The sequence below is a fragment of the Crotalus tigris genome, unplaced genomic scaffold, assembly GCF_016545835.1.
Source record: "Crotalus tigris isolate CLP2741 ecotype Arizona unplaced genomic scaffold, ASM1654583v1 scf7180000018362.849699, whole genome shotgun sequence".
NCBI lineage: Eukaryota > Metazoa > Chordata > Lepidosauria > Squamata > Viperidae > Crotalus > Crotalus tigris.
In genome coordinates this window covers 610369-636122 of record NW_024096965.1, presented here as the reverse complement: position 1 = coordinate 636122, position 25754 = coordinate 610369, and the positions used below count along the sequence as shown (strand labels likewise).

The 25754-nt window shown below is 38.5% G+C and overlaps 1 protein-coding gene across 8 annotated transcripts in view; it reads right to left on the bottom strand.

Annotated features, from left to right (window-relative positions):
- WDFY3 (WD repeat and FYVE domain containing 3) overlaps positions 1–25754 on the bottom strand; it is a 176677-nt gene that overhangs the window by 41128 nt on the left and 109795 nt on the right. For all 8 annotated transcript variants that reach the window (XM_039350899.1, XM_039350896.1, XM_039350897.1 and 5 more), the window contains 16 exons: positions 25251–25411; positions 23776–23887; positions 21566–21756; positions 19361–19513; positions 18055–18128; positions 16989–17150; positions 14860–14954; positions 14143–14263; positions 13219–13436; positions 10584–10819; positions 8322–8456; positions 6456–6635; positions 4448–4681; positions 2597–2696; positions 2068–2228; positions 1077–1306 (listed from right to left, as the gene is read on the bottom strand). In XM_039350899.1, coding sequence (XP_039206833.1) covers positions 1077–1306; positions 2068–2228; positions 2597–2696; positions 4448–4681; positions 6456–6635; positions 8322–8456; positions 10584–10819; positions 13219–13436; positions 14143–14263; positions 14860–14954; positions 16989–17150; positions 18055–18128; positions 19361–19513; positions 21566–21756; positions 23776–23887; positions 25251–25411 — 2563 coding nt within the window. The remainder of the gene's footprint in view (positions 1–1076; positions 1307–2067; positions 2229–2596; positions 2697–4447; positions 4682–6455; positions 6636–8321; positions 8457–10583; positions 10820–13218; positions 13437–14142; positions 14264–14859; positions 14955–16988; positions 17151–18054; positions 18129–19360; positions 19514–21565; positions 21757–23775; positions 23888–25250; positions 25412–25754) is intronic.

The window sequence follows — 25754 nt, the reverse complement described above, 5'->3', positions numbered from 1 at the left end:
GAAGTTCTATTTTCAAACTGTAGTTTAAGATTATTTTATTTATTTTATTGTATTCGTTTGTATTTCTCTTTTATCATTTTTACAAATAATTCAAAGCAGTGAACGTATCCAACACACCTTACTCTTCTTCTTTTTCCTACAATGACAACCCTGTGAGATGGATTGGGCTGAGAGAGAGTGACTGGCCCAAAATCATTCAGTTAGCTTTTATGGCTAAGGCGGGCCTAGAACTCACGGTTTCCAATTTTCTAGCTGGCTGTCTTAACTACTAGACCAGGGATAGGCAACCTTGGCTCTTTTATGACTCATGGACTTCAACTCCAGAATTCCTGAGCCAGCCACGAGTCATAAAAGAGCCAAGGTTGCCTACCTCTGCATTAGATCAAACAAACTGAACAAATTATTGTTATATATCATCACAAAAGGTTCAGAATTATCTATATTACTACTTCCAAAAAACCAGCTCTGGAATTAGCATCTGCAGAAAACATTATATTTTATATATGAAGCAGATGAAAAAGTATTAATAATGTGCTTCTTTGGCAAATTATGATCAGAAGTTCTGTCACTTCTGCAAACTCAATACATCTGCATTATTTCAGTATTTAGAAGCTGGTATCTGAAGCATTTGGGAATATACGAAAAACTGGTACCTGACACAGCATCCAAACTGATACTATATAAAGATATCAACAAAATCTGCTTGTGATTGTCTTTTTACTGTTGATATCTAATTTCCAGTTGCCGTTTCAGAATTAAAACTCTATTTCTACAAGGAATTGGTTGCTCTACTTTGCCTTCCCAAATATCAGAAATATGAGCTATGATTTATAAATCGCAGCTATAAAAAAAAAACTTAATGTTGATCATCTTGACCAGGGGTTCTCAACCTTGGCAACTTTAAGACTTGTGGACTTCAACTCCCAGAATTTCTTTGCTGGCTGAGGAATTCTGGGAGTTGAAGTCCACAAGTCTTAAAGTTGCCAAGGTTGAGAACCCCTGTTCAAGATGATTACACAATGTAAACCCTTTATTAAATCTAGAAAAGTGCAAAGCATACATGCTGGGACACTAACCTTCCTGCATAAAGATTAATCAAGCAATGAGCCAGACAGCTGATGAATTCTTGGTCGTGATTTGCGGGACTTAGGATCAGGGTTCGGTTCACAGTCAGCATCCTTAGAGAGTCAAGAAGAGCAACTTGCTGGGGAACCGTTTTATGTGGCCTTGAGAATTGGTACAAGATGGTCCTGTTCAGGCAGTGATAAATAGCATCCAGGGATAATCCCTGAGATCTTCTTTTTGACTTAAAAAAACAACAACACACAAATAAACATTTTAAAGAGAGAAAACGTTAACAGTATTGTGCACTTTTATTTGTATTTTCAAGCAGATTTTTTTAGCAGTAATTTCCTCTACTAAATTATAAGGTTCCATTATCTTAGAAATTAGACTAAATTATTGCTAACACTGCCTCTTGTTATTAAAGGTATTCATTAAATGGTCTTGGCAAAATCACATTTTTACTGTTTCCTGTGAAAGAGAAAATAAGTTAAAATAGGATGAAACTTTTGATAGACCTGCAGAACATACTCCCCCCCCCCCAGCACATCTATCTAAAGAAAGCCACAACTGTTTAGAAGCTTTATAGGATGGGCAATAGTTGCCCCTGTTGCTCTAATGTGATTGCCAGATACAAGATCTGACTTTAACAACAGAAATTGCTGCTTGTGACAATTCAACTGAGTTAGGAGGAGACAATTGGTTTTAAGAGGAGATCATTTCCAAGTTGTGAAAAAGCAATTCGACTACTATAACTTTGACTCAGTGAAACAATAGGGGGTTGGACTAGATGACCTCCAAGGTCCCTTCCAAAGGTATTATTATTATTATTATTAAACATGAGAAGGGAAAGCATAAAGGTTTCTCTTCAGAGTGTATAAATTTTTCTATCTTTACTAAATGTTTTATGGAAAGACATATTTAAAGGAAAACAAACATAGGAAGTATCGTCTGTCTACATAGCAAAAGAAATTTTTATTTAAACACAAAATCATGTGAGCATACCTGTGCAATTAATTGGAGTGTGAAATCTATAAGTAACTTGGATTCCTTGTTGAACATCCCTTGCCAAAGTTTATCTACCACACGCTGCGTGAAATAGAATACATTGTTTACAAGCACCTGGTAGCTTCCTCCACTGGTGATAGGCAAAGATGCATCCTCACCTACACAAGGAAAACAGCAGAAGAATTTCATTCCCAAAATGAATACTTACAAAAATTTAATAATTCCCCAATTCCACCTTCCATAGAACAGAGCATATAAGGGCATTCTATAAAACTAACATCAATACCAGAAAATAATTTCTCCATAGAAATATTACATTACACAGTACCATTATGCAATATCAGAACTCTTAAGCTTGTAGAACAACTGCTTTTGTTTTAATGGATCATTCTCAACTAGAGTAATTCATAATTTTAATTGATGTGTAGAAACAACATTTTATATTTACAACAATTTCATCAGTTGTATTCTTCTGAGGATTTGAAGAAGGTGCATTAGAGATAAAAGCATGTAAACAAATCTTTACCCAATAAAACATCAGCTGCAAGCAAGTGGTCCATAACACTATCCAAAATATAAGTCTGAAATTCTTTTTGTTGAGCCCTTGTTGATCTTTCTGGAGATGCCTAGAAATACAAAATAAAAATAATAAGATGTCATCAGAGGAAGCTATTCTGAAATGTTACTGTGAATTCTGGAAAATATTAGACACATTAAATATTGTACTGTCTGGCACTTGACGCAAATAAAACTTTCCATTCAATATATTTAGTGTAAAGGTGAATATTAAAGTATTAATTTTTCCCCTCAGAAATTAACAAATGCCCCAAGTATAAATTACTGGGAAGCCCATATGTCTTTTTTAAGTTTTTCCATGCAGAAAAAAAATATTTACTGAGCAACAAAAATAAAACTGATTATATTTTTCGAAGAGATGCCATCTCTATTTTTTGGGAGATGGGTGGGGGCAGATTACTCTAAATCAGAAGTGGTGAACTATGAACCTTTATGACTAGGCTGGCTCAGGAATTCTGGGAGTTGAAGTCCACAAGTCCCAAAAGGGCCATAGTTCCTCACCCTGGCTCTAAATCCACAGGAAGGGCAAGTTCTTTAAAACAACTTTCAGCAGATTATCTTCCACTGTAGGCAAAGTGAATGAGTGCAACAGAGATCACTTGAGAACGCAATTCATGCCAATATAGAGGGCAAGTAATTCTCTTCTCTTTCCTTATAGTTTTGAAATGTATATTAGACAGAGCAGATAAATGAAAACTGCTTGTGGACCTTGAAGGGGAAGGAGATAGATAACAGAAACCAGATTGTTGCTCATTCCTTGATATAAAAGAAGATACTACAGGAATATGATCCACCACATTGCTTATATTAGAAGGTACTAGCATCAGTAGAAGAGAAGGGGCTTGGAGCATTTATAGAAATGTGGGTTTAAAGGCACTGGCTCAGATCACAATAAGGTCATCCCACTGTATTATCAGATGCTACATTCCAGTCTTGTTTGGTTTATATTGCCTCTATGTAACAGTTCTGGGAGTACACAACCAATGCCTTTGTTTTGTGCAGGGCTCCCTTGCATTCTTGCAGCCAAAAGCCCAAAGATCACTGTAACTGTGCAATGAAAGATACCTTGTGGCATCTATTTCTGAACTTCTATCTTCCTTATTTAAAACGGCTTTCTCCCCCCCCCCCGCCATAACATTTATATATATTTTCTGGTTTCTTTCTGCAAACCTTTCCCTTATAAGTAGGAATTGGGACAAAGAGCAAGGGGGAAGATTCTTTGGTACATTATTCTCACCCCAATTGTGTCTTTCACTTTTGTGAGCGGCTTCCCGCCTGAATGAGTTAAAGTTGACAAACATGGAAAAATGATTCTCTAAAAAGTCCCCCTCCCTTTTTTTCCTAACTAGAAGATAGCTTAGAAAATCAGAGATGACATATACAAATAGGACTGCCCTTAGGAATTTGGCATAAAAATCTTTCTGAGGAGATGGAGTGAAACCAACTAGCCTTCTTAAGGTGCAAAGCACTGCAAGGTAATGACTCTCAAAATTATTCTGATATGTCAGTGGTTCTCAACCTTTTCTTTACCACGGACTCCCTTTAAATACATTTTGTGGCCATGAACCATGGCCACAGACCTCCCTCCCCAAGACTTAACTCAAGATTTAAATCATAACATTCCTTCAAGCCTTTGTGGAACCCATGTGATAACATCGCGCCCCCCCCCCAGGGGTCCATAGATCACAGGTTGAGAACCACTGTGATATGCAACGCCCATTAACTAGCAATAGAATACTGAAAATATCCAGTGTAACTTTTCGTTTTGTTTTAAGAAACAACGATAAAATACTAAATTTACCTCCAGAAGAAGATCTATTAAAGGAGTTTGTTTGCTTGCAGGTGTAAGGCAGAGATTATCTATTATCAGCACACGCATAAAGTCAAACACAAACTTCTTTGCAGGATGGTTGGTTAAAAAAGTCTTAGACCCTACGTTGCAATACTCTGATTGGCTCCGGTTCATCCCCGTATCAGAGGCAAATGCTTTGAACTCTTCGGCTGGAGATCCAGCATCGTCGTCCAAATCGGTAACCTATTTTTGAAAAAGAAATCAGTTGTCTGTGAATCAGTTGTTAATTTTGGACAACAGTGTGAGATGGATTGCAGTTATTTATTTTAGCATCTCAGGAGCCCGTGACTTACAATCATTTGTCTAATGCAACATCGGCTTTTTTATGATTCATGGACTTCAACTCCCAGATTTCTGGGAGTTGAAGTCCATGAGTCATAAAAGAGCCGAGGTTGTCTACCCCTGGTCTAGTGACTGTTTGAAGTTATAGCACCACTGGAAAAAAAAGTGACTTATGACCATTTTTTCACACTTATGACCACTGCAGCATCCCCATGACCACAAGATCAAAATTCAGACACTTGGCAACTGACTCATATCTATGACGGTTGCAGAAGCCAGATTCACTTAACAACCATGTTACTAACTTAATAACTGCAATGATTCGCTTAACAACTGAGGGAAGAAAAGTCGTAAAATGGGGCTAAAACTTACTTAACAACTGTCTCTCTTAGCAAAGGAACATTTGGGCTCAATCGTGGTTGTAAATTGAGGGCCATCTGTAGTAGCTCCTAACTAATCTGGGTGGATCTAGGAAGTTAAACAGAGACAACCTTGCAAAAATACTTGAAGGATGGGCATGAGAATTCCAAACTGTTGGAAAGTTGAAAAAAATAGGCACAATTCAGTTAACAACCGCTTTGCATAGCAATGGAAATTCTGGTCCCAGTTGCGAGTCAAAGACTACCTGTATTACAATTGCCCCTAAACATGCAATTAAAGGTAATCTTAATTTATTTACTGCAATGAAAGTAAATAAATTCTTGGAAGACAGAGACATCCTGTGGTCCAAGTAAATGATACAGCATAAAACCACCCTTTGTCATTGAGCCTAGAACAGCAGATGGTGCTAAGAAGGCCTACAAGCTGTCTATTGTCACAAATGATTTAGACAACTGCTCTGTCCTTCCTCCTTCCATAAAGAGACATGCGACAGGGTACAGTGACTCTAATTTGAGCTTTAGAAAATTTGCTATCATAAAACCATGCATCTAGAGAATATGATACAGATAGAAAGAGACTTAGTAGAAAGCTACCCAAGGAAAATACTCCATTAAGCAAACTTTATGCATGATAATAAGCAGATTAAATTCCTAATTACAAGCTAAGAAGATTCTGGAAAGGACATAATGAAAGCAGTGTAATTATCCACAAAGAATGTTGTCCATATGGTGCAAAAAAACTCAAAGATATGTGCTTAAACCTTCACTCTCAAGGCTGTGTAGACTATAAAGGTTAAAGTCGTGTCAAGTGTTAATTCCCTTGTGAGAACTGTAAAGCCTCTTGAATCTGACGGTATTAATCCGTGTATGAGATTTTGCAAAGCTCTCAAAGGCTCTCTAACAGCAGTGAAAATAATGTTTTTCTCCCCTTTAGCCTCTTAAACACAAACATGTATAATACTCTAATATTTGGACCTCTCCAGCTGGCTGCAGCTTGCCAAAATTTCAAGTTTTTCCTCATGTAAGACTTTGTGCTGAATTGGATTTTAGGCACCTATAACATTAAGCAAGTTTCAAAAATTAGAAATCATCTTTGCATGAATAATCAGCTGGTACTTACAGCAGAGACAGCTCTCAGTAATTTTCCTGCTGGTGAATCTTTCTATTCAATTCTACTTATGTTTGCTAACTAAACACTCAGTTCAATTTCCAGATAATAGATACCAAATAATTAAAGGTTTGGGGTTGGGTTTTTTTTTTTTTGTTTCTTTGGAAGCGATTCTTTTGTTTCCTACCATTTCTGAATATGGCCGAATGTTGAAAGGGAACACAGTAGCTGCCAGTGCACAAAGAAAATCTGGGCTCATCCACATTGAAGCTAAATCTGGAACATTGTGATATAAGTATCGAAAGAACTGCATCAAGGTGACTGGATATTCACGAAGCCAAGAGCCTTCTTCCTCTGACTGCCAAGGCTGCAGTGCAAGAAAACATTAGAAACATTAGATGAAATAATGTAAAATAACAATGCCGTGCATTATCTAAAGCAGAACTGCATTAGTGAAGACACAACTGTATTTACTAGAGTTGCATCTCTAATAGTAAAATTTACTGAGGAATTGACCCTATGTATTATTAACTATAGAATGGGGAGTGGGGGGAGAGACAGACAGACATATATTAATATGTGACATCACATGTTTTATTCATTGTGGGGCACATTATAAAGAAAATCAGCTTGGATCAAGGCCATCTGGTAACTTTCATCTTCATTCAAGTGCAGAGCCAACAATATCGTTCCACTCACTACATATGTATGGATGGATAAACATTTTTTTTGTTTTAGATTTTTATCCTGCTTTTATTATTTTTTTATAAATAACTCAAGGTGGTGAACATACCTCATACTCCTTCCTTCTCTAATGAAGTGAGGTGAGCTGAGAGAAACTGATTGGCCCAAAGTCACCCAGCTGGCTTTCAGGCGTAAGGGGGGACTAGACCTCACACTCTCCTGATTTCTAGGCCAGCACCTTAAGTACTACACCAGTGTTTCTCAACCTTGACAATTTTAAGGCATGTGGACTTCAACTCCCAGAATTCCACAGCCAGCAATGCTGGCTGTGGAATTCTGGGAGTTGAAGTCCACATGCCTTAAAATTGTCAAGGTTGAGAAACACTGTACTGCACCAAACTAGTTTCTTGTTAGTTGTACAGCATTATTTATTGCACAAGAAAGGATGACCTTTTTCATAATATGTACCACTTCTCTAAGCACAAAGCTGCTTCTATTTTGCAACAAGATCTTTGTAATTCCCAGCGAAAGAGTTACTGATGTTGGCTTTACCAAGCAGTGCTCTAGTTTACTAGACTGTGGAAATGGAATTTTATAGACTGTGTTGCCATAGGCTTATGTTGTTTAAAGAAAATATCTCATAAAAGTTCATTGTTAATAATATAATACAATGCAATAACGCTATTGATTAGTTAACCCCTGTGGCAGGATGGGTGGCCAATAAATTTAATAAATAAATAATTACTTGACCATATCAACATATTTAATTATTAATACTAAACACACATGAAATCAAGGAAACACTTGGGGTGGCAAATAGGTAAAAAGGTATGACAATCACTTTTTTAAAAGTGGTGGAGTTTTAAAAAAAAAATAAAGAAAAGGGAACCACTTGTATTTACATCTGTCTGCCCATCTATCCATCCATCTATCCAGGAGCAAAAAAAAAAAAAAATCATCAACTTAAAAGAGATTTCCTTGTGAGTCAGGTTGGGTTGAGAGAAAGAAAATCAATGCATGTCTGAAGGTAAACTTGAACCGTATTCTCCTCTATCCTAGACCAATACTTTTAACATACGACACTCTCTTGTTTTTACTTATTGCCTAAAACAGAGGTGTACAACTTTAAGACTTGTGGACTTCATCTCCCAGAATTCCCCAGTCAGCCATGCTTTAATTCCCCATGCCAGCTGGGGGAATTCTGGGAGCTGAAGTCCACAGGTCTTGAAGTTGTCACGGTGGACACCCTGGCATAAAATACCTCGGACTTTCAAGTAATCCTTTCTTAGAGTTTTATGAACAAAATGATAAAATGGACAGGTGAAATAACTCAATTTCTCATGGGTATTCAGAGAGATGCTATACTTACTGAATTTAGCATGCTCCTCAGCATTCCCAGCAGTAAAAATGCAGCTTCTGTGCAAACACTGTGAATTGAAGCAACCACGGTGCCACTTGAGGCAGGAACACCAAATATGAACGTCCAAATTGAATCTAAGTCAAACTTCAGCAGAGAAGGAGAAAAAAAAATACAAATACATTATTTTATGTTCATTTATAAGCAATCTATAAATTATTGCAATGCAAAGCTTGCCGTTCTACAGCTCGGTACTTTAGAGTTATTTGTGTAACTCAACCAATGAGAGATACTTAATCCACCAGAACCTATACCAATTTTTATTAAGCAATTCATCATATCTTATTTATTCAACAATGTTTTAAAATAGACACTCCCACCCCCAAAAAGGCAGTTGATCAAGGAAGCACACATGCTGTATCTGTCTAAAGATTGTGGAAGATTTAGGTCATATAGATATCCGCAAAGAATAAGCAATTTTTCACAAAAGAGGTACAAAAATCCATTAAGAGGCATGCTACAATTACTCTTCAATTTGAAAAGCAAGCAAACACCACTTGATATTCAGACTCCCTGGTGTCATTTACCAGACAATTCCTGGTCATCCTTCAGTAATGCTTCCATTTTAAAGAAGCGATACAACTTTTCCCTCTTAATTCTTGTGTGTAACAGAGATGTTTTTACGTTTCTTGTAGCAGGATTTACACAAACAATTATATGAATTTTGAAGCCTGGAGTCAAATTTTAATGCTTTTAAAATATACATCTTTAATAATAAACTATATACAGGTAATCCTTGCTTAGCAACCACTTTGTTCAGTGGCCACTTGAAATTGAAATGATGCGGAACAAGTTGTGCATTTGACTGGTCTTTGAAGTGTTGGCTATCACACGTGGTCACATGATTGCTATCTGGCTGCTTAAAAACCAATTGCACTTACAATGGTTGCGGTGTCCTGCAGTCATATGGTTGCCATTTGTGACTTTCCCTGCTGCCTTCTCAAAGTCAATGGGGAAGTCGACAGAGACAATCGCAACCCTCCCCACCTGGAAGTAGCCACTTCTGGCCCCGCCATGTTTGCATCTCACTGGCCAGTTGCACCTTTCCCCTGACCTGACAACTACCTCCAGGCCCAAAATTGCTCTCATGCCAACTGCAGCCACCCATGTATCCTCCTTCACATGGCAGCAACAAGTTACCAGCCCACCAACCTGCTTGAAAGTTGTCCGACTTGCAACTTCCTGCTGGCTTCCCCATTGACTTTGCTCATTGGAAGCTGGCAGGAAGTTGTGAGGTCTTCACTTAATGACCTGCAATGCTCACTCAACTAAGGCAACTGGGACTGCCCTGATTGCAGTTGCCAAGTGATGTGATCACATGACATTGTGCTTTATGACCACATCACTAAGAGACAGAAATTCTGGTCTCGACTGTAATTAAACGAGGAATACCTGTTTAATGGTCATGTACTGAAATGGTCATGTTAATCATTAACATTTCTATTGGGTTCAATGGAAAGGCTCAAGTAAATCTGACATGCTGTGTGTGAATACAGACTATTATCTTTAATTTTGGTTCTGGTTATATGATGCACATTTTGAAAACCCTGTAGGAATAAGACAGGGCAGCTACTGCTGGATCCCAAATGAAGATTTTTTAATTATATCCTTCAATATAAACTGCTTTACTGTTTGGTACTGCAATCAAATAGGACAAGTACAGACTCCAATGGATAGTTAAGACTGTATAAAGAATAACTGCAACCAGCCTTCCTTCCACAGAAGAGCTGTATATTGTGTGGGTCAGAAGAAGGGCTGAGAAGATATTTGCAGACCCTTCACATCCTGGATATACACTGTTTCAACTCCTCCCCTCAGGGCGGCGCTATAGGACACTGAATGCCAAAACAACTAGACGCAGGGACAGTTCCCCCCCCCACCCTGTGCCATCACTCTGCTGAGCACCTAACTGTCTAATGTCTATGTATATTTAGCCATGTAGTGTGGTTGTAGTATTATTATTTATCCTTATTATCTTCTTTACTCCCCTCTTTTATTGATATTATGGTTATTATTCTGATGCTTTGCATGTACCCTAAGTGCTTTTGTACCAGTGAGAAATTCCTTGTGTGTCAAATCACACTTTGCCAAATAAAGTTCAGCTCAGCTCAATTCAGCTCAATTCAATTCAGTTGAACACAAAGTTTATTTGAACGCTCACTTTTACCAGTCATCTCACTGAATCCAGTAGGTATTTTGCTACATAGTTCCTACCTGGCCACCCTGGTTGCACCGACTGATGGGGACCGGTGTGCTGAGTTGCAGATTTTCAGGCAGTTCAGCGACTGGCTGCTGTAGGAAAAGTGCCATGAGAAGGAAATACAACGCCGGCACATTTGTGTGCTTAGGTAGAAATGACTGAAGAACTGGGAACCCTGGGAAATGACAAGCATCTCGATTGATTTCCCTGACAGTTGATCGGCCACCAGCACTCCTGCCAACATTAAAGCCTAAGCAGAAAACAAAGAAGAAAAGTTAGATGTGTAATATCAACACTTATTGGAAAAACAAGTTGAATGCTACACTCAGTAATGGTGAATAAATACTTGTTCACAGAACAATTTTTCTCAATGTCATTTTTATTCAACTGGATGTTTGAGATTAGGAAGAGTGCTAGGCCACATAAGGGAAAAATACTCAAAACAAGTCAAAACCTTGGCCTAAAGCAGGGGTCTCCAAACGGGTTGAGGAATTCTGGGAGTTGAAATCCATCAGTCTTAAAGTTGTCAAGTTTGGAGGTTGCTGGCCTAAAGAGCCAACAATTTTAAGGGTGAAGCTTACTGATATGCTTCATCCTTCATTATGTAAACTCCATTAAGAGCCTTTTCCTGACAGTTAGAACAATTAACCAATGGAACAACTTGCCTCTAGAAGTTGTGAATGCTCCAACACTGGAAGTTTTTAAGGAGAAACTGGACAGCTCTTTGTCCGAAATGGTATAGGGTTTCCTGCCTGAGTAGGGGGTTGGACTAAATGACCTCCAAGGTCCCTTCCAACTTTATTATTATTGTTGTTGTTGTTGTTGTTGTTGTTGTTATAAATGGAATCGCCCAGGCATTCAATAATAACAAAAGTATTGCCCAGCACAACCATTAAACAATTAAACAATTCTTCATTTCACTCCCAAATAAATATTTTCTCATTCCCTTTCATTTCTTAAAGAAAACGTATCTATATTCTTAATTTGGAGTTGTCAAAGATCTCAAATGGGTTAGTATAGAAAGAAAAAACAAAAACTAAAATATTGTTGTTTGCAAAAACGCATGAATGAAACAGCACTTTTAAAAAAACCTAAAGTCATGGAATTATATTTTCAGAAGCTTTCAGTACTTGAATATAAGCCAATTTCATCTTAATTTCAGAGCAGATTTTAGCAATAAACCCTTAGAAGTGCACTATCTCAGCTCTGCTAGTGATGTCTGTTAATTCTCAATAAACAAAGGTATTAATGTAAAAAAATGGCTCTGCTCAACAGTGTATTAGAAATATCCTGCTGATCCTCCACAGTATTTTTAGTTTCAGAGTAAAAATATTTCCTTTATGCTAAAAACTCTATATACTTTCAAAATTCTACAGAACATGCTCTTAGCAGCTCATGTTTACAGCATTGCTCATCAGGCACATCCACATTATTAGAACAATGAACAAGGAAGCAATGCTAACTTTGAAGATTGTCATTTTAGGATTTCCTGTATAGTCCAATTCTTACATCACAAGAGCAGCTGTTGTCCTTGCTCCCAAGCAGATGTTCAATAACATCAGCTTAATTACTCATTTGGGATGGCCTTTAAGGGGAACCCTTGCATATAAATGAACATATGTCACCTCCTATTCAAATATGTAAACATAATGGCTTAGCATTCTGGCTTGGTTGTTTTTCCCTTGGCATTCTATCATTAAATTAACAAGGGAGATCATAACAACACACTCTGTATTTGACAATGTTATAAGCTAGTCTCTGAACAAAGTTATGTTTTATGTTCTTTGGATGAAAATGGAATATAAACAGGCCAGTTAAAGAGGTTGTGGCTTAGTTAGCTTTTTCTCACTGGTCAATAATTGTGCATTCATGAAATTGTCCACAGATATTTTCTAAAGAAACGGAAAACTAGGCATAAAGTATCTCCGAGGCTGGCTCATCTAGCCATAGAGTTTCTGTGTACGCTCCTTCAGTTAACTGGTTCAGGAGCCATCTCCAAGTTGGGAATATTTTATATGTCAGAAATGACTCTCCCAATATCAGATCAACTTTATAATGGCCACAATACTCCTAGAAAAACAAAAAGATCCCAAACCTCTAAATTCTGATACAACCTTTTGTTAGGTGCATAGTTAAAATGGCAATTTCCTATATAAAAAAGTTTTTTTTTAAATGCTCAGCCTCATGGATTAGTCCAAGTTCTATTATACAGGTAGTCCTTGACTTTAACAACCACAATTGAGCTCAAAATTTCCACTGCCAAGCAATACAATATGTTAAGTGAGTTTTACCTCATTTTACAACCTTTCTTGCCACAGTTGTTAAGTGAATCCCTGCAGTTATTAAGTTAGTAAATACAGTTGTTAAGTGAATCTGGCTTCCCCCACTGACTTTGCTTGTCAGAAGGTTGCAAATGGTGGTCACTTGACCCTGGGACACTGCAACCAACGTAAATACATGCCAGTTTCCAAGCGTCCAAATTTTGATCATGTGATCATGGGGATACTGCAAGTCATAAGTGTGAAAAATGGTTATAAGTCACTTTTTTCCAATGCAGTTGTAACTTTGAATGGTCGCTAAATGAACTGCTGTAAATTGAGGACTACCTGTACTGTATTTGATAACATGGTAACTTGTGGGGATTCATACCAAGCACGGTTCCAATCTTATTAGTCAACACAGAATCAGTCTGTTCCAGCCAGCCTCCACCACTGAGACCTTCTTTGAACTTGATGAGGATAGTTGGGTTGCTCAGCAAAACCACCAGAATTCTCATGGCTGCAGTCACTGTAGCTGGATGCAGATGGTCTTCCATAAATAGTACAATCCAATCAAAGCCCAGGGTTCGGACCAGCTCTTCACAAGCCCTAAGGGGAATCCACAGAATTAGCAAATACTAAGTATAGGTTCTCCTGCTTGAGCAGGGGGCTGGACTAGAAGACCTCCAAGGTCCCTTCCAGCTCTGTTCTGTTCTGTTCTATTCTGTTCTGTTCTGTTCTGTTCTATTCTATTCTATTCTATTTCATTCCATTCCATTTTCTATTCTGTTCTATTCTATTCTATTCCATTCCATTTTCTATTCCATTTTCTATTCCATTTTCTATTCCATTCTATTCTATTCTAATTCTAATTCTATTCTATTCTAATTCTATTCTATTCTAACAATGAAGAAGTAAACAATAGCCCAACCAAGGAAATATCAATGTAGACAAACAAGCTAACAGTAAACACTAGACTAGTGAAGTAACCACCAAGAACACTCCCATCAACATTGATAGACAAGCCACTAGTATGTAAGAGCCGATCAACTGCCTTCTAGCACTGATGATGTTACTTAGTGTGGTCATGAAATGTCTTCAAAACCACCAAGCTCAAAGAACAGCAAGCAATTTTTCAGAGTAAAAAAAGGGGGTTAATAAGATCTCCATTTCAGTTTTTCAATTTTGCTCCATTTCAGTATGTGCACAGTTGCTCACATAGATTTGTTAATGTCTGTTGATACAAAAGTAGAAACATCCTGGATTTTGTTACAATTACATCTATCCAAAAAATATTTACATTATGTATACTCACTGTAAATTGACACTTGTTTTTTCTTTAGATGTGTACATAAGCTTCAGCAGGATATCCAGCAATCTGTTTCTCAGAAGAATAAGATTTGCAGAAAAGAGTCCACCAAAATCTTCCTCAGTTCCTAAAACACAAATTATTGCTTTGAAACACACAATTTTAAATACCCATGCAAAGATTATTTTCTAAAACTGTCCAGTGGACATTAACGCATAATAAATCTAGCTAAGAAATACTTCCCCAATTTTATCGCACAGGAAATGTTCCTTGAGCTGAAAATGCTCTAAATTTTAAAGCTTACAAGATGAAACAATTATAGATTAAGAAAGAGAAAAAGAAAAATCACTAACACATTCGTTTTGGAATTATACACACATTATATCATATGTGTTGTAATTTATATGGACATGCTGCAGAAAATAACTGTAAGCTAATCTACCAATGTACATCTAAGCAAGTTAAGCTGTAAATAGTCTTTGGGTATTACAGCATTTTTGTACTTAGTGTAAATTTTGACTTGTGTAAAAAGGTTTGTAATATAGGGTACAGTCATATAGTACCTGCTTAGCAACTAGCACACCTTATGACTGTAATTCCAGGCTCAATGCACACTAGAGAATGGCACGCATGAGCTTTAAAAAAAACATGCGTTAAATACTAATGCAAAAATAACATCTCAACTTCTCCTGCACTCTTGCCCTTGAACCTGGAACTACTTACCAGTGTCAAGCTTCTCTTCGTTGTTCATCTCCATGACTACAAATTTCTCACAGACTGCAAATGTAGGCAAAGTAGAAGCGATGAACTGTCCAAACCTTGGAAAACAGAAGGGGGGAAATGGCAGGCACTTGTATGACAGGTGGAGTTTAATTTTGCTAGTTGTTAACATCAGCTGCACAGTAAAAGCAACACTAAGCGGCAATTGGTTCAAAAACCTAGATTTTGGTGACAGCTTATTTAGAATTAAAATTGCCTTGGTCTAACAAAGTGATGGCGAACCTTTTAGAGACCGAGTGCCCCAAAACCGCCCCGCCCCCCACCTGCCTGAACCCCCTGCTCTGCCTCTACCCTGCCTGCCCATCCACCGCCTCCACAGCCTGCCGCAGATTGCCCAGGCAGCCCTGCAGCGCCATGGCAGCCACGCCCTCCGCCTGCACTATCATCTGCGCACGATGGGGCGTGAGGGCGCAGTCTTGTCCCTGCTGCCTGGCTGCCATGTCCTTGGCTGCACTGCTCCACGCGGGCTGTGTCCAGGGACGGCTCTCCTCTGGGGGGGCTGCGGATGAGGAGGGGGCTGTGGGTGGAAATGGGGCTGCGGCAATGGCGTGCGTGCCCACAGGGAGGGCTCTGAGTGCTGCCTCTGGCATGCGTGCCATAGGTTTGCCACCCCTGGTCTAACGTAATATCAAACCATCTTTCCTCAGGCTACCGAAACTCCTGCTTGTACTGCTGGAGATTTTAGTATTGAGACCTCAGAATGCAACTTGGTTGGGAAAGGTGAGGTGTAAAGGCCAAGACACATGTGAGGATGCACAATTATTATATCAAAATAGTAAATTATATATTTCAAATAAATTATATATTTGAAGATAAACTATGGGATTATTATTTTGCAACTGACATGGATTTTGGAACGCAAAAAACATTACATTTTCCAAGTGTTATAAAACTTTATACAGATACTCCTCGACTTATGGCCACAACTGAGCCCAACATTTCTGTTGCTAAGAGAGACACTTGTTAAGTGAGTTTTGCCCCATTTTAATGACCTTTCTTGCCACAGTTGTTGAGTGAATCACTGCAGTTGGTCAGTTAGTAACAAGGTTGTTAACTGAATCTGGCTTCCCCATTGACTTTGCTTGCGGAAGATAGCAAAAGGTGATTACATGATCCTGGGATACTGCAACTGTCATAAATATGAGTCAGTTGCCAGGCAACTGAATTTTGATCACACGATCATGGGGATGCTGCAACGGTCATAGGTGTGAAAAATGGTCATAAGTCACTGTTTTCAGTGCTGTTGTAACTTCAAATGGTCACTAAATGAACTAAGTCAAGGACTACCTGTAGTAAGATTCTTATAGCTCAGTGATGGCGAATCTATGGCACACATGCCAGAGGCAGCATTCAGAGCCCTCTCTGTGGGCACGCCTGCTGCCGCCGCCAGCTCGCACAGGTCCATTAAGCCACCGCTGGCGCCCGGAGTGGCAGCCCCAACCAGCACAAAGGAGGTGAAGCAGCTGGCTAGCAAGCTCAAGTAGAGCTGGTATAGCATGCTCCCATGTGCTCGCTGGCCTCTGTGTGCGGGGGCTGATGGTGTCAGGCAGCAGCTGCCCCTGCCTTGCCTTGCCCCGCAGCAATGGCATCCCCGCCCTACCCCCTGCCTCACCCCACAGGACGAGCCTCCTACCCACCGCCCCACCCATCAGAGACTTCCTGGATCTCCCCAAATCCCAAGCCCCCACAGGCTTGCCCCCATGAGCAACATCAAGGTGGCCATGTCCATCCCACCACGCCTACTCAGTCTACCGTCACCACCACAGCCACTCCCACCCAGTGGCCCACACCCTCTGCCCCAGACCCCCCCCCTGAGGGCACCACAATGCTGATGTAGCCCTGCAATAAATAATTGGGTTTTGGGTTGCGGTTTGGGCACTCGGTCTCTAAAAGTTTTGCCATCACTGTTATAGCTATTATCCAATACATTCTGGCCCTGATTTAAACATTTGCTGCCCTCATACAAAAATCTCATACATCTCTCTGCGGGCCTGGAGAAATGTGCCCTCAGAGGTATCAGCCTACTCTCTAATTTTCGTGGGAAGAAAATCCACAGTGAATCAAAATGGTACCTGAGTAGGTCATTGCTGCTAGGGAACCCTTGAAGCAAATAACTTAGGACATTGCTAATGGCGGCAATGGTTGGCTGTGATAAAGACATATCTCGAAGTGTCAGCAAGAGTTTTGGGATTAGCTGGAATTCCCTCATCAGCTTTGCATTTTTTGATGCTTCGCTGTAAGAGAAAGAACAATGTAATAAATAAGAAAACAATTTCCATTCTCACTGATAATGATAAGCTTCTTATACTACAACTTGCATTACAAATTATTTTTGTAGAGGCAATCATATCCAGGTATCCATTAGTACATATTTCATTTGAGAAATCTGCACCGCTATCATATTGTACTACTTAATGCAAAAATACCTGTATTTATTTACTTAATTACCCCAATTATTATAGCCAAACATTTTTGATTTGTTGATACCTTTTTTGGTTACCTATTTTACATAGGTTCCTAACATAATTAAAGTCAAATGTTGGTTATGTCTTCTATGCCCCACCTCTGAATGTCACTTCTGAGCATTAAGAAAGCCCTTGTTTTGTCCATATATTTGTAGTTTCCATAACTGATTTCAAAACCAAGCACTATTTGAATGAGATCTTCAAAAGGTGCTCTATTTCCTGGAGAACAGTATATTTAACTGTAGTTAGTGTGTGTGTGTGTGTGTGTGTGTGTGTGTGTGTGTGTGTAAAGATGTATGTAATTATACCTATGCAGTGCTCTGTATTCAAAATGCAAACATAGCACCTGTCTACAATACCTTTAAAACAATTTTGTTTTTTCTAAGATTGCAACTAATTAAAAGCATTGTGCTCCTCTACACTGTAAAATTTCATTTGGTGATTTAATCCAAACAACAGTGTAGCTTTAACATACATATTTTATTATGAGATAAGATGTCCTTCCTACTCCTTCATCACCTCAAAGACAAAACACAACAGAGAATTAATCAAGTTGTATAAGAGCATTAAACAGGGGCACCAAGCAAAGTTTTCTGTGAATTCTGATGGAGGAAAAAAATCTGGAGTGTTAATTTTCTTAGACTGTTTATAAAACAATACTTATCAATGTTACCTAGACTCCGTAAGAAGTTCGATGAAATGTTCAAATAACGAAAGATGAAGTTCGTAGGGGGCATGAAGCCAAACCTGAAATGCAAAAATATTTCTAATTCTTACATGCTATTAATTTAGCACATAATACTGCTACCAAAATATTTCCCCTCTTAAGTATATCCATCAGAAATCGAGCCTAATACTTCATTTTCATTCTAGATTAGCAAAATCACAATTTTCTTGATTTACTTTATGTCATTGTTCTGTAGAAAAAAATACATTCTAAATAACAGTTCACTATTTACAGTTTTCCTTTGTCAAAGAAATTTCCAGGTCAGGACTGCTGACTGTTCTAAGAAAAAAAAATTGATTTATGTTTATTTTGATTGGCTCTGAATATAACACAAGCTAAGCCTATGAATATTATAATCAATTTTCTAATTCAACTTCAAAGATTTGCATGTTGCGTCTCCTCACTGAATAGTTTATAGAAAAGTTATTATGGTAGATATAATCGCATCTTTGTTCATATCTAATAATTTTCAATGAAGTCAACCAATTTATTTCCAGTTGTATATTCTTTTTAGAACAAAGCATTAGTCCAAATTACTGCAGCCTTCCTAATTTAATGTTGTTCTCCTGATGTGCTTCAGCTATAAATCTCATCGTCCCCAGCCAGAATGGAGGGGATGAGAACTGTAGTCCCTGCACATCTGGAAAGTACCAGAATGATTAATACTTATATAATCTATTTCAATAATTCACATTAAAATTGGTCAACAAGGTGAATCAATGTTTATTTGCAGTACAGCTGCACAATACAAGTAGTCCTCGACTTATGACAATTGAGCTCAAGATTTCTGTTGCTAAGATAGTTGTTAAATGAGTTTTGCCCCATTTTACGAGCTTTCCTATCATAGTTGTTAAGTGAATCATGGCAGTTATTAAGTTAGTAACATTGTTGTTAAGTGAATCTGGCTTCCCTCTTGACTCTGCTTGTCAGAATATCACAAAAGAGGATCACGTGACCCTGGAACACTGCAACTGTCACAAATATGAGTCAGCTGCCAAGCATCGGGATTTTGATCACATGATCATGGAAGTGTGAAAAATGGTCATAAGTCCCTTTTTCCAGTGCCATTGTAACCTTGGACGGTCACTAAACAAACTTGTTGTAAAACGAGGACTACCTGTATACCACATGGCATGTGAAGCAAGAAAGCGCTTCTTCCTTCCAATAGTGCCTGTTAACTTTCGAGCAACACTATTACTGCAGATTTGCAAATTCATCTTTCATTGCTAGTGTTCAGAAATATTCTAAGTACCTCAAAATCACAAAGCAGATCCTGAAAAGCAGTTGAATTTGGAATGATGGACGTTTCGTGGCCACTATCCACAGTTCCCACTAAAGAAAAGGTCAGATGTAGAATGTGGCTGTTCAAAAGACAACGTTTCTTCTTTAACAGCATGGCCAACAACTGGAAGAAGAGGGAACCACATAGAGATACTGAAGCGCAACATTTCTGAATTCTGCAATCTCAAAGCGTTTTACAGACAAACAAATATTCACTTCATTCTAGCACAGAAAAACAGTCACACAGTGAAGCTGTCTTATGAGGGGCCCTTGGTGCTCCCTGAGCTGGCTTGTTCTCTTGCCGATGTTTCATTACCCAAACTAGGTAACATCATCAGTGTTAGTAAAGGAGTAGGGTTTGCACTCAAGTTTTTATAAAAACTTTATATATGACCGTCTCAAGACTGGCTCAGCCTTCCATCCTTCCAAAGTCGGTAAAATGAGGACCCATTATTTAGGAACAAAATACTAATTTTTGTTAACCCTTAGCTAAGCACGTTATCTTCACTCCTGGGATGCATCCATGTGTGTGCCCAATATGCAAGCACAACCTATCATAAATGATGCTTGCTGATCTAGTCTCTCTCCTGTATCAAGTAATGTCTGAGGTCTACTAATGGTCAAAGTTGAGCAGCATAACATTTGTTGAGTCAATACCAAAAAATTAGCCAGTTGCACATAAATACGTTTTCAGCTTACCTGCTTGGCTATACTAAAGAAGTAAGGTTTGCCTTCAGTGTGTATGTGTATGTATGTATGTATGTATGTATGTATGTATGTATGTATGTATGTGTATATATATATATATATATATATATATATATATATATATATATATCCCTTTTTTGCATTCTTAAAATGAAATCATTTTTATATTATGTACTAGTATCATGTGTATATCATTATAATGGCATATCATGCCATCAAGTATTTATATATTTACACTTTATTCTGATAGCAAATTTATAATTTAATAATAAGAATGATTGTTCTTGTATTTTTAACTTTTGGGAAGACAAATTAAGAACTGACGCAGCCGGGTTAAGGCAGTGATCTGATGATGTCAATTAAATTCTCACTTCATTTTTTTTGGAGGGGGGAACCCCTCATTCTGCCAACCTCACTTCAGAAGCTGAAGCTCATGCAAATACATACTGCTGGATCACTGTAGTGCAGGTGATGGTATCTCGCTTTTGATTAGAACAATAAACCTTTTCTTATGATGGAAAAACATTCCCGTTTTGCAGGAGAGGCTTTTGCCATGTACCCAAATGAAATGTTACATTTAAAATCAATTATATAAGTAAAACCACCTCCAATAAATGTCCTTCAATGGACACAGATGGTGTAGTGCCCTTGATCGTCCTAGCAATAAAGCTTCCCATTTGCTTCTCTTCAGGACCCTACGAGTTCTTCCTTTCAATCTGACAAACACTAAGTATCTCTGCTGAGCTAACAGCTGACCATGTTGTGCTGCCTAAACTGTAAAGCCACGGCATCATGCTGTCACTGCTTGAAATTTTACAATACCATTTGCCAGGGAATTTGTGCAGCAACTGTCCAAATGAAGTCAGAGACCCTGACACAAACTTGTAGTTTTATATAAATAAATATATTTCACATTTGTATTTACAGCAGACAAGATAGCCAGGAACACGGGAACATCATGAGGTAAATCAAAACAGCATACAGAACACCACAAGCGGGGAAAAAGGCGGGGAAAAAAGGCAAACTCCCCCTTTATACCCACAGCAGCCAATCATAGTGTAGATCAGCGGCCCCCAACCTTTTGGACATCAGGGATCGGTTCCGTGGAGAGAGGTTTTTCCACAGACCGGAGGGGTCTGGTTTCATGTGCTGCCGCAGATGGGGTTTCATTGTTTGCACGGCCCAGTTTCTGGCATGCCGGGGCCTGGTGCCAGTCCATGGATCGGGAGTTGGGGACCCTGGTGTAGATTGCCTCATGCATGAGCCAGCCCTCTCCAACCAATCAACTATAACTGTGTGTTCTGGCCCACTGTACACTTTATTGTACCAGCTGCTAAATTTAATATCCTAACTTAATTCTTTTCCCACTCTCCCAAACCTAGTATGTGCATCTGATTCTAAGATGAAATGCAATGAATTTCACCCAAATGTGATCCACATAAGCAGTTTTGTTTATCTTTACACACACCTGATAACCTTTGATTCTTTCCATTTCTTTGCTAGCAAGAGGATTGCTCTTGACCACACAAACAAGTGCCTTCACAGCAGCATAAAGTCCTTCTACGTCCGATGCCATGGCTACCAGGCCCAAAATAGCAGCAGCTCCACCAATGTACTGCAGTGTAGTTGCAACAGGCTTAGGGACAAATGTTCTTACCCCTACATGGAGGTGGCAAAATAAAATAAAAATAATTACAATCAGTTTTACAGCATAATCATCAACTTATTACTTCAAAAATAAATAAAGAGCAAATGTTCCAATTTCCTTTATCTTGCCTTATTTAAAAATAATAAGTGAAAAAATGTATCATATGTAATTCTGAATTGTTGGAGTTACATTGCTGATCCTGTAGAGCAGTGGTTCTCAACCTGTGGGTCGGGACCCCATTTGGGGTCGAATGACCATTTCACGGGGGTCGCCAAACCACGCTGTCCACCATTTTTTTCCCTTTTCCCTAGCTGTCGTACTCCCTCTTATTGGTGGCCACACCCACTTGGGGGTCACCACAACATGGGGAACTGTATTATGGGGTCATGGCATTAGAAAGGTTGAGAACCACTGCTGTAGAGGTTGCCAATAATGGAGAATAAAGCCAAATAATCAGTTCAAAATTTTGTGTATTCATACATGTATTCAGACTTCTAACACATGTTTTGAGGATCTTCTATGCAGCAAACAAAAGGAACTATAGTCCTTGTTTACTGACCATTCAATTGATGGTTAGAAGTTATCCAGTGCTGAAAGAAGAAAAAAACCCTTACAGCCCATTTACAACTTTTGCAGCACCTCAGTTGTGTGATTGCATTACAGTAAATACACATTGTCCTATACCTGAGCTGTTTTTTTTTCCTGCCCATGCACAATAGAGACACTGGAGAGAAAAGGATTGCAGGAGATTAAGCTGTTTGCTCTTCTACACACTGAAATCAAATGTATTTGCATCAAAAGCTCAGGGCTGAGAACTATTGTTTATAGTATGCTTTTGCATTCCCTCCTCTCTAATCTTTCTATTCTGTGTGAATGGGAGGGGAGAAAAAAAGCAAGCAATTTCTGTAAAATCTCACCTTTGCCTAACCATTTCCTCTATAGAGCAGAGAAACTAGAGAGGAAGGTATTGCAAGAGAGTAAGCTGTTTTCTACACATCTCAAGCAATGTGATTACACCAGGAGTGGGAAAGCGATCCCAATTGGGATCAGCAACTTGGTTGTTAAGTGAAGTAAAAATGTGACTGTGTTTACAACCTTACTTCAGCTTTCCTTTGCTTTAGACCTAGAAAGGTTGTCAATGTGAGGATTGATTGCAAAGTTAATTTTTTATCACCTTTGTAACTGTGAATAGTTGCTGTACAAAATAGTTGCTAAATGATGACTATCTGTTTAGATTTGGGATCAGGACTGGAAAAAATAGGATAGGATAGGATAGGATAACAGAGTTGGAAGGGACCTTGGAGGTCTTCTAGCCTAACTCCCTGTTCAGGCAGGAAACCCTATACCATTTCAGAGAAATGGTTGTTCAACCTCTTCTTAAAAACTTCCAGTGTTGGAGCATTCACCACTTCTGGAAGCATGTTGTTCCACTGATTAATTGTTCTAACTGTCAGGAAATTTCTCCTTGGTTCTAGGTTGCTTCTTTCCTTGATTAGTTTCCATCCATTGCTTCTTATCCTTCCTTCAGGTGCTTTGGAGAATAGTTTGATATCCCTCCCTCCCTGAGATATTGGAATACTGCTATCATGTCACCCCTAGTCCTTCTTTTCATTGAACTAGATATACCCAATCCAGCAGCTGTTCTTTATATGTTTTAGTCTCCAATTTCCTAATCATCTTTGTTGCTCTTCTCTGCACTCTTTCTAGAGTCTCAACATCTTTTTTACATTGTGGTGACCAAAACTGGATGCAGTATTCCAAGTGTGGCCTTACCAAGGCATTGTAAAGTGGTATTAACACTGCACGTGATCTTGATTCTATCCCTCTGTTAATGCAGCCTAACACTGTGTTGGCTTTTTTGGCAGCTGCAGCACACTGCTGGCTCATATTTAATTTTTGGCAACTGAATGAGCCCTCTTTAATTAATTGATACTGAACAGTAATTTTTAATGTAACAGACTGAATAAGTATTACATACTTGAGTAATCACCATACAAAACACGTATCGTTTTATTTCAATGTTTTCTCACCCAGATATCCTATCAAAGCTGCACCAATGGTACGCGCAGGTCCATTTAAATGTCCTCCTGAATTGTGGAGCAGTTTTACTGGAGTGGCATTTTCATGAGATGAAATAGCTAACTAATGAGTAACGACAAAAAAACTTTTGTTTAGACAGAGCTTATAGGAACAATATATTTTGAGCATTTTCACAGATTGGCAGAAAAACAAACTCCTCAAGCCTAAGAGAAGAAAGGTTAGGTATGATTCTGGGATTAACACAAACAGAAGAATAGTAGAAAGGAAGTGTTTCCTTGTACAATGGAAGAAATGTTTTTTTCAGTTGGACAATATCAGAAACAGTTTAGCAAATATCTTTAATTTTCCCAGCTTGAAGATAAATACTTTGTGGACACTTGTCATCACTTAGGCCAAGCTTCTAACTCTCAAATCCAAAACTACAGTTAATAGGAATCATTCATTTCTAAAAAGCTGTGAGAGGATCTAGCATCAAGTAGAATGCGTTATGGAGAAGCAAATAATCAACAACTTCTCTCTCTCTTTTTTTTTTTTTGTTACACAGCTTTAAATAGGCTGTTTAATTTTCTCAGCCTCTCTTAGAAAGCCCCTCTTTCTCTCTTTGGTCAATTCATAAGCCATTTGCCTTTGATCAGCTCCCATTATGCACCTCTATTATAGAAACATTTATAGGTAGTCCTTGACTTACAACCACAACTGAGCCCAAATCTTCCATCACTAAGCAAGACAATTGTTAACTGAGTTGTGCCTCATTTTACAACCCCTTTGCCACAGTTGTTAAGAGAATCACTGTTGTTGTTAAGCAAATCAAGCTTGTCCCATTGACTTTGCTTGTCGGAAGCCAGCTAGGAAGGCTACAAATGGTGATCAAATGACCCCAGGACAGTGCAACTTCATAAACACCATGCCAGTTACCAAGCACCCAAATTTTGTGCATGTGGCCACGGGGATTTGTACGTGTCACAAATCATTTTTTCCAGGGTCATTGTAACTTCAAATGATCACTAAACAAAGTGGGTAAGTCAAGGATTACCTGTACATCATATGAGATTACAAAGCCAGCATCCACTGGAATACTCCAAAGTGTAAGTTAGCTGCAATAACTCATGTAACTTCATCCCTCCGAAGTATAAAAAACAAAAATCCACTTTTTAAACCACCTGGAACCACCAAGAGTGAGTTGGGTGGCCATATAAATTTTCTTAATAAATAATACTTAGGAACTAAATACTTATTTGTTCTTTGTTAAACTTTAGCTGTGCATATTATCTTCTAACTTGGGATGTATCCGTGAGTGGACCCAATATACAAGCACAACCTATCATAAAAGATGCTTGCCAATCTGGTCTGTCTCGTGTATCAAATAAACTGTGAGGTCTACTGATGGTCAAAGTTGAGTATTATAACGTTTGTCGAGTCAATACCAAAAACGAGCAAGCTATACATAAAAAAGTTTTCCACTTACCTGCTTGGCTATGGCCTTACTGTCCAATTTGTTATAAACTTTTCTAATCCTTGCTACTGTCAGTGAGGAAACAGAGAGCGCGTAGAGGCCAAAAGAAACCTTCTCCTCTGGGACCAATGACACTGGAGATGGACTGATTCCTTCTGCTTTGGAATCTTTACCTTCAAACAAGAGAGTCATTTCACTGTGAGGTGATACAATATAGATTATAAACCAAATGAGATGCAATCTTTAAACCAAATTTCACCACAATTGGGGATACCTAGGAATTTTTTAGAATTAGCTTCTATTTGCAATATAGTTATAGTGCAGAATTATGAGTTAGAGAGAAATATTTAGCCTAAGACCGAGTCAATAATAGCAATGAAAACCCTTTCCAAAGCAAATCAAATATTCATCCTATCCAGTATTTAGTTTGCTACTATAAGCGCAAATGTAATAGCTTTTAACTTCATAGTAACTACAACTTTGAAACAAGTTACCCTCCTTGCATGTAAATTCTAA